Below are 11537 nucleotides of genomic sequence, written 5' to 3'. Positions count from 1 at the left end.
TCCAACTTTCTTGATCTTTCGTTTTGCACTGCCGATTTCATTTTCATGAAAAGTATCACTAACAAGAACTGAACAATCTATTCCCATAAAATATGCTCACACAATCATTTTTTTTTTGCTACATCACAATATGTTTATTCAGTATTCTCAGAAGACTGTACTTTCTGTATTGCTTTCCTGTAACATAATTAGACTCTGATGTACTTACGAACAAAACGTGTTACCCTAAACTTTCAAAAGTCAGATTTTAGTTCCACCATCCCATTGCCTTAAAAAAAAGAACCTTCTCCCTTTTTATAACCCTGTAATCCCTTAATTTGGGGTAAAATTGGGGTGACTTTACTGGCTGGATGGAAACATCTGCTCGCTACCTAGGGCTGAATTCTCAACCTTCCAAGTAGGAGTGCCTTCACCACTAGGCCACCACACCTCTCACCATAATAATGCATAATATCTATCAAAAATCTTTCTTATTAAATGGCACCCCAATGTTCTATGTTTTCCCACCTATTGCCCCTGGCACCATGGTGGCAATGGGACAGACCATTGTTATTTTGAGGAGTTTAGTGACATGTTTCGATTTCTCCTTCAAAGGCTCATTCTGAGCTAACCTGTCTGATTTTTCACACCTGTTTGCTGAATAAAGGATAAGAGGCTTGAGTGGGTGGGGATCTTCACACAGTTGCAAAGCTCTTTTTTATTATTATTATCTGTGAAAGCCTCAGACATTCAATTCCCATAACAGAGTTATATGCCACCAGATCAAGTCCTGTGGTCTTGTGTCCATAGAAGGAGGGCCATGAAGCAGGTGCCAGGTTTTAATTAAAATCTTACTACTAGCCTTTAAGCTGGGAGCTTCTGCACGGAATCTAGCACTGGATCTTGTGGAAACTGGCCACCCTGGGGATATCTTTGCTATCATTATTAAGGAGATCCTAAGACCTCCTTGCAAACCTTTAAGAAATTTGGGTTCCACCTTGGTATACATGCCTTTTGTATTATTTTTAAAATCTGTTTGCTTCAGTTAATAATGAAGCTTCTATTAGATGTTCCAGAGAATTAAAGAGCTTCTTTAATTCTGCTATTTTTTTGGCAACAGCCATCCATGTTGATAAAATCTAGTTTTGCCCAGTTAGAAGATTAGGTGATTTCTAAAGGCCAGAGAGATGAACTTGTCGTCAGTATTAAATTGGTAACCATGATTTTCTTCCACTGAATGTTGGTTTGTTGGTTTGTTGGTTTGTTCAGCAGTTCTAAATGTAACTTCTATTAATTTCCATTCTATTTAATTTAATTTGATTTAATATTAGTTCCTGAAAGCATGCTGAAAGATCTTATTTTTTTGTGTTTGTTCTTTGGATCTTCAAACAATTGAAGTTGATGAAATCTGCTGCTGATAGTTATGAATATAATTTAACTGACTATTAAAACAATCAATAAACTTGATTAGCTTAAGTTTAAGGAAGATATTTAGAATATTTAGATGGGACCTAAATCCATCAGTTATTTTTATGTTTTGTTCAACTGAGATGTACACATCAATCTAGATGGATTACTGAAATCTTATTGATTTCAGTAATTGAATATTATAAATGAATATAATCCAATGCCTAAATGTGATAAATGGAAGCTTTCCAGATCACAGTAATAGACTGGGCAGAAAACATTTTATGACCCACAGTGTTTCATTGAAATACTACCATCATATTACTTAGTTCATTTTTCTACTTCAGTTTGATGCTCTTATTTAATTCATGTCAATATTTGATGCCAATTTCTCTCATTTTAAACATAACCTCTCCCTACAAGGCATCCAGAAGCTTATTGAAGAGTAAATTTTAGAACTGCCAAATCTGGACGATCAAGATATAAAATAAAATTCTGAATGATCAAAAGATGAGATAGAGCACTAATTTTTTTGCTACCATATATATTGATTACGTGGATTTGTGCAACCCATATATAACAGGCAACTCTAACAAATTCTAGAGGAGTAGCTATATTAATTTTATATAAGAGAAAGGAAAAAAAATAGCTTGTAGCATGGTGGTTTTTTTTGGTAGTATAGACTTCTTCATCGGGGTCTTAGTTGAAGTTGTGGATAAAATTGAATCTTGGAGATGGAGTTTAATTCACAAAAGGGAGGATTATATATTTAAATATACAGAGTAAGCAACAGTAAACAATTTTAAACAATTGTTTAAAGCTTAGCATGAAATGTGAACTCTGCCATGGTGATTTCTAAAGCATGGTTCATGCCTTATGTGTGAACCAATGTTTTGTTCTGTGAAATACTGTTAAAACTGTGCCTTACGTGTGCATGATGTGTGAATCCAACAGTGGAACTTACTTCTGAGTAATCATACAAAACTTGTGTTTTAAGTCTTTATTGAATCATAAAAATACTCTCTTTTTCTTCTGATATAAGGAGCATTTATCTAGTCTGAGATGGGTATATAAGAGTTCTTTTTAAAGTTCCCTAAAGGTATATGGCATTAACAATTTCTTTTAACAGAACAAATCATTCCGAGATTAAAAGAAGACTGACATGCATTCTTATTTTATGGATTTCAAGTTTCACAAAGAAAAGAATGACAAAAAAGAGAATTTATTACTTTTATTTCCACCCCCAACTGGCTGTTGTGGTTGTCTTACTATTTCCTCTCTGCATCAACAGTTACTAATTTTAGTTTCTAGAGGTATTGAGGTACCGGCATTTCCATTTCTAGGAAGCCATTCATATTTTTGAGAATTTTTGAAGATGTCTTGTTCTAAGGGGAACGATATCTCCAGGCTAATGTTAAAATGGCATTTAACACATTTTAGAGTTCTCAAAATGAGCTCCTTCATCAATACCTAGCTTTCTTTTAAAAGACAGTGAAGCCTGGGTCAGATACTACAACACCATATATAGGAAAGAGTTCTCCTGCATCATATAAATGCCTATGTAACCCAGCATGTTGCTTTTCCAAATGATTAACTTCCAAAGGGAAGCCAACACATAGAAGTATCTCGACTGTTGTATCCAGGAACTGGTATTCAGTGCTCTTAACCTCAAAATCTAGAAATAGCAATTGTATCTAGTAGCCCTCCACCAATATGTCCTCAATCAATCTGCCTAATTTTCTTTTAAAGCCCTCTAGGTCGATAGCCATCATGACATTCTGAAAACGTTCATTCATAATCCAGCTATGCTTCATGTGTTTTGCTCTTTTACTGTTCCATATCCCTCAACATTCATGGGATTTTGTATTATAGGACAAAATAACATCATCATCTCTGTCCATTTTCTCTACATCATAACTGTCTATAATCCTAAAATGCCTCTTAGAAACTATTATTTTTTCTAACTTGGACAGTGAATTTTCCCAGTCTCCTTTCCTCCAACCTTTTGAGATATTCAGTACAATGTTTGCACTATTTCATCTTAAATCGTATTTTGTCTAGATTCCATTTCAAATTGTATTTTATCAAGTACCATTTTAAATAGTGTTTTATCAAATTTCATTTTCAATTGCTTTTATTAAATTTTGGTAACCAATTGTTGCTGGAACTTTGCACTTTGATATGGCCCAAGGGCTAATCAATAAAGAATTATTATTATTATTATTATTATTATTATTATTATTATTATTATTATTATTATTATTACAATGTTTGCAATTGGGCAGCCAGAATTACATACTGTATTCCAGGGGTCTTTATTCCAAAGCTGGCTGAGGAATTCTGGGAGTTGAAGTCCACAAGTCTTAAAGTTGCCAAGGTTGGAGACCCCTGCTCTATTTCACATATGGTCATACTGTAGATTATGGCATAGTGCAAACATGCTTCCTTAATGGTTGGATACTAGAAATACTTTGCACCTCCTCATCCTTTGAGGGAGTGCAATGTTGGTTGGAAGTGAGGGATCCATGTCATTGAGGTCAGGGGAATTCCTAGGATAATAATAAGAGCAGTTTGCTCTTTCATCCACAGTGAAGAGATAGCCACTTAAGCAGTCCTCAGTAGCTGTTCAAGCAAGGCCGGATTGGCCCAGAGGAGCAACATGTGTCATCTCCTGAAACTTCAAGGCTAAACTTGACTCCTTGGTTTGCCTTAGCAAGATGCAGCTCAGTTTGAACAGAGTCCTTATGATGAGAATAAACAGTTTATTTCCCATTGCGAGTGAATATTCCAGTAACAGAGAATATCTGTAGCTCAGGGTTGAACTGTGGAGTTATAGGTGCTCTCTCAGAACTGATGATGTTACCTAACTGGGTAATGAAACATCATAGTCAATAGTGATAAATAACTTCTTTGGCCCTTGAGGAGCCATCCTGCCACCCATTAAAAATGATAGATATTTGGCATGGTCTTTGATGATTTCAGGCAGGGGTGGGATTCAATTTTTTTAACAACCGGTTCTGTGGACGTGGCTTAGGTGGTGGGCATGGCTTGGTGGTCATGTGACTGGGTGGACATGGCTTGGTGATCATATTATTGGCTGGGTGTGGCCAACTCAATATCACTCACATCGAGGCACGCATCTCCTCGCCTGGCCTCTCATGACCGTGGGGATGCTGCAACAGTTGTAAGTGTGAAAAACTAAGTCACTTTTTTCAGTGCCATTGTAACTTTGAATGGTCCACACAAGCAAAGTACCAGCAAAGGAGGGGAAATAAATTCCAGAGAAGTTCCTGAGACAGGAAGTCTAGTCCTGCCAAGAATGTAATAAGGGTTAATGGAGAGGCAGTTTCTGTAAGCAACACCAGAATGCTTCCTTCCTGCCTTCCTTACAGGATTAGGCCAATAATTTCTTCAAACCACCAGTTCTCCGAACTGCTTAGAATGTTAACAACTGGTTCTAGTGAATAGGTGCAAACTGGTAGAATTCCACCCCTGATTTCAGGGCCAAGAAGGTACTGTATGTCAGGTTGCTGACATAACATATCTGGATTTAGTCAGATTTTTCTGGCTGATCCTCAAAACTGGGTTTCCCACCCCCCTTCCTTTATATTGATTGTGGCCCTGAGGTATATCTTGTACGTGCATCCTGTAGCTATGGTTCAGTTGTATACTTCCTTGTGGTGTAAGAAGTTAGGCTTCATAGACTGCGGTTTCATTTCATAGTCTTGAATTGTAAAGTAACTTCATTATAAATCATTCTACCTTCTGAGAAGATTATTCAGTTGATTTTCGGATCTCCCCTAATTCAATGTACACATTAATTACAGTATTAACATTAGAATTAGAAGTTAGAAATAGAATAACAGAGTTGGAAGGGACCTTGGAGGTCTTCTAGTCCAACCCACTGCTCAGGCAGGAAACCCTATATCTGGGGTCTTCAAACTTGACAGCTTTAAGACTTGTGGACTTCAACTCCCAGAATTCCTCCTCCAGTCATGTTAGCTCAGGAATTCTGGGAGTTGCAGTCCACAAGTCTTAAACGTGCCAAGTTTGAAGACCCTTTCCCTATATTATTTCAAACAAACGGGTTGTCCAATCTCTTCTTAAAAGCCTCTAGTGACGAAGCACCTACAACTTCTGGCAAGTCGTTCCACTGATTAATTGTTCTGTCAGGAAATTTCGCCTAAGTTCTCTCCTTGATTAGTTTCACTCATTGCTTCTGTCCTGCCCTCAGGTGCTTTGGAGAATAGCTTGACTCCCTTTTCTTTGTGGCAGTCCCTGAGATATTGGAACACAGCTATCATGTCACCTCTAGTCCTCCTTTTCATTAAACTAGACATACCCAATCCCAGCAAATGTTCTTTATATGTTTTAACATGAATTAATCTGAGAGATGAAAACTGAGATTGTGGCTGTGACTTACTTTTTTCAATTTTGTTCAAACAATGAATGGAGGACCTTAAGTTACGCTTCTTGAAAATGCAGAGTTTGTGTTCGTGCAAAACGTGTATTCTTTTTCTTTTTCTTCAATCCTCATAGCAAACAGCGTTTTGAGGGAAATAAGACATGTTGGTCCGGTCTTCACTTATTGTTTTTAAGCAAGAAAATAGACTATCTGGTATTAAAGTCTGTTCTTGAATATCTTCATCTGAAAGCAGAAACTTCAACTGGTGTGCCTTTTGGGTGCTTGGATTTTCATCTTTTGAGCTTGCCCTGCTCTGCCCACTTCCACTATTTTTGAGAATAAGGCTGATTTTATCAAATAAAGACTTATTTTCATTGGGGTCAACAATAGGCCATGCGGAGGCCACAGGACTGGTATAATCTTTCTTTAAATTACTTATGGGAAAAACTATTGAATTGGATTTGGTGTCCCAGTTTTGAACAGGGATTTCACTGCTGCTGCTGAAAGTAGTTCCCAATTGAGCCTTATTAGAAGTCTGGGGCTTATACCCACTTATCTCAGTCACATCCAAATTGCTGGCAAATGGTACATCCTCTGAGCTACTGACTTTCTCAGAAACTGTTTTGCTTCCCCCCTTTTTTTTCTCCACAGCCCTATAGTGGTTCTGCATCAATATTTCTTCAACTTCAGTTACCACAACATCCAAAAATGGCTCGGAAAAATTGTCTGTCTCATCATCATTTTCCTAAGCAGAAAAAATAAGATAGAAAGTGTTGAATATTCTAGCACTCGTGTGGGTACATCATAAAGGTTGGAACACGGAGGAAGCAAACACCTACTGATGTGCTTGCCGTGTCACAGGATTCTGACTATAGATAGCTTTTGACTTATGATCACAATTGGGAGTTGGTGCAGTCATAAGTTGAGTTGGACCAAATTGTATGGCAATTTTTACAATGGTTGATAAGTGAATTCTGCTTACCAATGGGCATTTTTTTGCCTTTGTTTGCTATAAATCATCAAAATGGGTTCCAAATTGTGATTATGTGACCGTAGAATGCTACAACCACTCGTAAACGTGAACTGGTTGTCAAGCACTAAACTGCAATCAGGAGACTGTAGTGGTGATTCAACGGTCATAAGTGTGAGTACAGACCATAAATCACTTTTTCCTTTGTAACTTTGAATCATTGTTAAATGCATGGTTGTAAGTTGAAGGATTTATATAATGTTCTACTCAAAAAGGAAAGTGGGGGGGGGGGATGGATATTTAAGTACTTCCTGGTTTCCTTAAATATAAAAACATTATAATCAGAAGAATTACCTGGAGATATTTGATTACTTTGCTGTTTTCCATCTTAGGATATTCTTCAAAAAGCCATTTTGGTGCTACCCAACTAACCATTTTGTTAACCCTTGAAACAAAAACACAACATGTTAACTTGCATTTTTAAATATCGATGTAATTGTCAACACTTATTGTGGCTGTAGAATTGTCTTCAAATATGGATCATCATCACACAGATCTATACCGGAGTTGGGAAAGTTAGCAGGAAAGAGCTACTGAGCGGCTATTAAACCAATACTTCTTCTGCTACTAACTTTTATCCTTGAATGTCCTCTTTTCAATCCTCTCTCTCCATTCATCTATTTTTTAAAAATCTTCAAAGATGATGGGAAGAATTATGAAGGGAATGAGAGGAAATGCTAGGAGGCTTTTCTATATCAACTTGTTTTGCAAGCTGCTTTGAAGACATCCACTCACATTGGGACACAAAGATCTGTAATTACATTCAACTTAACAGTGCTCATGTGTATCAACAATTTATGGACATTTCCGGCCTCCAGAGGGCCTCCGGAGCCCATAGAGGGCGTTTTCGCCCTCCTGGAAGCTTGAGGAAAGCCTCCAGGGTTGGAGAAGGCAAACACACACACACACACTCTGCCCTGGTGCAGGAGGCTGACTAGGCCACGCCCACTATGACCAGGCAGAGAACTGGTTGCTAAAAATTTTGAAGCCCACCCCTGGATATAGATAGTCCTTGAGTTCAGACTGGTCACTTAGCAACCAAATGAAACCATCATGAACTCTTCCAAAGCTGCTTATGACCAGTTTTGAAGTTACAGCTGTGATGTAGTGGGCAGTAGGCCCAATTGCCTTAGGGGAGCCTGATGAATGGCGTGAGGTACTTCCGGGAACCTCAGGCCTCCCAAGGCCTCCTGCACTCACTGAGGCCTGCGCTAGACCTCCCAGGACTTCTCCTACTCCTGAGGCACCCAATACTCTGTTTAACATCTGTATCAGGGAGAGCAGGTGGGAATTGTTGAGTTGATCGTGTGAGTGCCTCCCTGAATGATCATCATGATTTGTAACGGTAATGGGCGGGCTTTGTTATGGTCATAATTTGAGGACTACCTGTATTGGGCCTGTACATTCCCAAATGATGGTCTCAAGAATTGGGTGGTTACATAAATTAGATTAATAAATAAAACTAAACTTTCATTAACCAAAGCCTGGGAAAAATAGCAATTGGTACCTTTTCCTGCACGATTTTATTGCAATCAAAGTGAAAACAGAGATTGATAAGAAAGCCACTCCGACACCAGTTCCCAATAGAATCCCAGTATCGTAATCATCATTCCCTGAGAGAGGGGGGGAGGGGAAAGGGAAGGATAAATATATAGATTTTATATCACATTCATGCATTCCGAATGAATTCAAAATAACACAAGCAGGAAAGTGCAACTCCTGGATTTTTTTTTTAAACAACTGGATAAGTGTTATCATCTGCTGGAGAAGAGGATAATTGCCAGATACTCCTTGCTCTATAAGACCCTAGCAAGGTCTTTTGTTTTAAAACAGTTTTACTACTGTTTCTGGCAGATAAGAAACATGACACTAGGGACAATACTGCAAGTAAAGAACAGTTGGATACATATTTCATTTTCTTTGTCAGCTTTTTAAACAGTAAACCATTTCAACGCAACACCACTTGCATTTCTAATTAAAAGCCAATGATTTAAGCTGAACAATTTTTCAATTAAACAAAGAATAAAGCTCAGTAAGTTGTACCCAGGTTTATAAACAGAACAGAAAGCATAATGAGATGTGGCTTCAAATCTGCTTTGGCAATCTACAGCCCGTTGTAGATTAGTTGATAAAGTTAGTGGGTTTTTTTTCTACTATTCTGGATTCTGGCTTTCTTTTTGTTTGTTTTTTTGCTGCAATGGCAACATTTTTGACCAAAAGCTCAGCAGAGCTATCAAATGATCAGCAGGTGCTTTAAATTGGATAGGTCGTTTCTGGTAGTGCCCTAAGAATAGATTCATTCAAATTATTACATCCCATTTATTTATATGGTTCTATGTAAGTTGAAACAATATTATTCAAAGTAGACATTATGGAGAACAGTGGAGTTAACTCCCAAGCAGCTATGTGTAGAATTGTAGTTATGAGGACTTATTAAAATTACAACATGCTTGTTTCCTTGATTGTTTTGGTTGTCTTTTTTTGAAATGTTGCAATAATATTTTAATGATCCAGAATGCTGTGACAAATGTGATCTCTGCATGGAGGGGATCTAAAGAAAACCACTTGGAACAAACCAAGTGAAATCAATGAAACTTCAGTTGACCATGCAACAGAATTCCCAAAAGTTATTGAGGAATAATTGAGTTACTGCAAAATTCTTGAAAAATCTTTCTTAAGGAGGCTGAGATGAAGAGAAACATGTTTGGGTTGCAATGAAATCAACCCTGCTGTAGAGTTATAAAGACTAAGGATTCTATTGTGGTAAAGACTTTCACAAAAGAGTCTTTTCTCTTTTTAAGCTTAACCATGTTTTTATTTGGTTTCCTGTTCTGTCTGTATTTAAATCTTTTTTTTAAAGTCAATACTTCTTATGCTTTTAATTTTTTAAAAAAGTGTTCTTTGTTTAAATTATATTTATGCTGCCACCTGTTTTATTTTTACTTTTTTAAACTAAGTTCTCTTATTCTCTTTAATGAGGTTCCTGACTTTGGTCACTAATGGGTTTCCAAGGATAGTTATAGAAATTTATTAAACTACATTAAGTGGTAGAAGTTCTTGCTTTTTATAAGTTCTTTCATCCAAGGATTTGAACATATCCCACCCAAAAGCCTGGGGATTTTGACTGAATACCTGTGGGAATTTTTCAGGTGCTATAAGAATATTACTATTTTGTATTTTTGCCACTAACAAAGTTTATATTTCCCTTGGCCCTATCAGAAATGGAAATCAAAAACCCTGGACTCCTCTGGATGTTCTGCTTGCCCTGGAGGAATGCTGTCCCACAAACCATTTAAAGACATTAACACATTATATCATCCTCAATCCAGTGGTGGGATTCAAATAATTTAACAACTAGTTCGCCCAGGGTCAGAGTGGCTGTCATTGGAGGCATGGTCCATCCCCATCCTCCAGCTCCTACTGCAAATGTGGGACGAGCCTCCCATGATGGCCAAACTGACCCTGAGTGAACTGGTTGTAAAATTACCCCCACCCGCTATCAAAGCGGTTCCTGGGTGCTGCGCTGCAATGGAAACGGAGCAGCTGGCACATGGGGATGAGGGCAGGGAAAAGAAAGAGGGGAAGTGGCTTCCTCCCTCATGCTGGCAGCTCTGTTGCCCATTTCTCTGTTGCAGCACAGCACCCACTTTGATGCACCCCCTGGTAATTTAACAACCCGTTTGCCTGAACTGGTGCGAACTGGCTGAATCCCAACATTGCCTCAATCCATCCTCCACCACCAGAAAGGCAGTCTCCACCCATCTTTCCTTGCACCAGTTCAAAAGTGCTCTTACAAAGTAACTTTTCTACAGCTCCAATTCCTTCCCCTTTCCTAAAACGTGTTGGCATGTTCTTGCCTTACTTTTTAGGTAGATAAAACCTAGAATCTAGCAAGTTCATCTTCTGCAGTTGGCATCTGCTTTCCCTATTGATGGATTGACCTATGTCCTATCCCTGCTTCCCATCTCCCAGTCAGCATTTATTGAGAACTTTTTGTCATCTTTCTCTTCCCACAGCTTTACCATTTCTCCTGTTTCTTGGGCAAAAAGGGAAGAATAATGGAACTCTTGTCAAATTCAACTGATTAAATAAATGAACAAACAAATGAAAGGCCGCCTCCTGCCTCACTGTTTCATAAATGTCAATAAATAAATAAATAAGGTAGAAGGCCCAATATTGAGGAAGACACATACCACCCATTTTTGTCTACCCTTTAATTATTTCATTGGTGAACTAGTAAAAAACAAAAAAGGGCCACAATTTCATTGTTTCATCAGTGGCTATGGAAAAAAACACCACTCTGCTGCTGAATTTGTAAAAGAAAGGACCCCAGATGATCAAAACCAGTGTTCAAAAGGGAGGAGGCATTTCTGCCAAAGCACACAGTAATCAATTGGTGCGGAGGAGTTTGTCCACAATTAAATGAACGGTAGCAGATGAAGAAGATGATACAACCCAGTAGAAAAAGACAGTTGAAGGTGCCTTCTCACTGGGAGTGAATAAAGTATACAGCTGGATTTTCCTAGCCTTGATAAATGCTTAATAGCCTTTAACTATGCCTGACTATCACAAGCCTCAAGTTTTTAACTCATCAAGGCTCCTGTGCAATTGTTCATATGGAACCTTACTGGGAAGAATATTTTGCAGATTGCCAGGCAAACGTACCTATAGTAGGGGAATACTTTGATCTTGATTCTTTTTACTTTGTGAAGGAAC

At 38.0% G+C, this 11537-nt stretch overlaps 1 protein-coding gene across 1 annotated transcript in view; it reads right to left on the bottom strand.

Moving 5' to 3' along the window:
* Nucleotides 1–5580: 5580 nt before the first annotated feature.
* The window catches only part of IL23R (interleukin 23 receptor), a 48707-nt gene continuing 42750 nt past the window's right edge, over nucleotides 5581–11537 (bottom strand). Inside the window, exons 13-15 of the mRNA XM_087959976.1 lie at nucleotides 7861–8059; nucleotides 7116–7206; nucleotides 5581–6536 (exon numbers count right to left, since the gene is read on the bottom strand). Of these exons, the coding sequence (XP_087816102.1) occupies nucleotides 5913–6536; nucleotides 7116–7206; nucleotides 7861–8059 (914 nt within the window). The 3' untranslated portion in view covers nucleotides 5581–5912. The remainder of the gene's footprint in view (nucleotides 6537–7115; nucleotides 7207–7860; nucleotides 8060–11537) is intronic.

This window comes from Notechis scutatus, chromosome 3 (genome assembly GCF_049901735.1).
Source record: "Notechis scutatus isolate UNSWTSFEM ecotype Mainland chromosome 3, rNotScu1.2, whole genome shotgun sequence".
NCBI lineage: Eukaryota > Metazoa > Chordata > Lepidosauria > Squamata > Elapidae > Notechis > Notechis scutatus.
The sequence above is the reverse complement of the archived record's forward strand: the minus strand, read 5'-3'. Positions and strand labels throughout refer to the sequence as shown.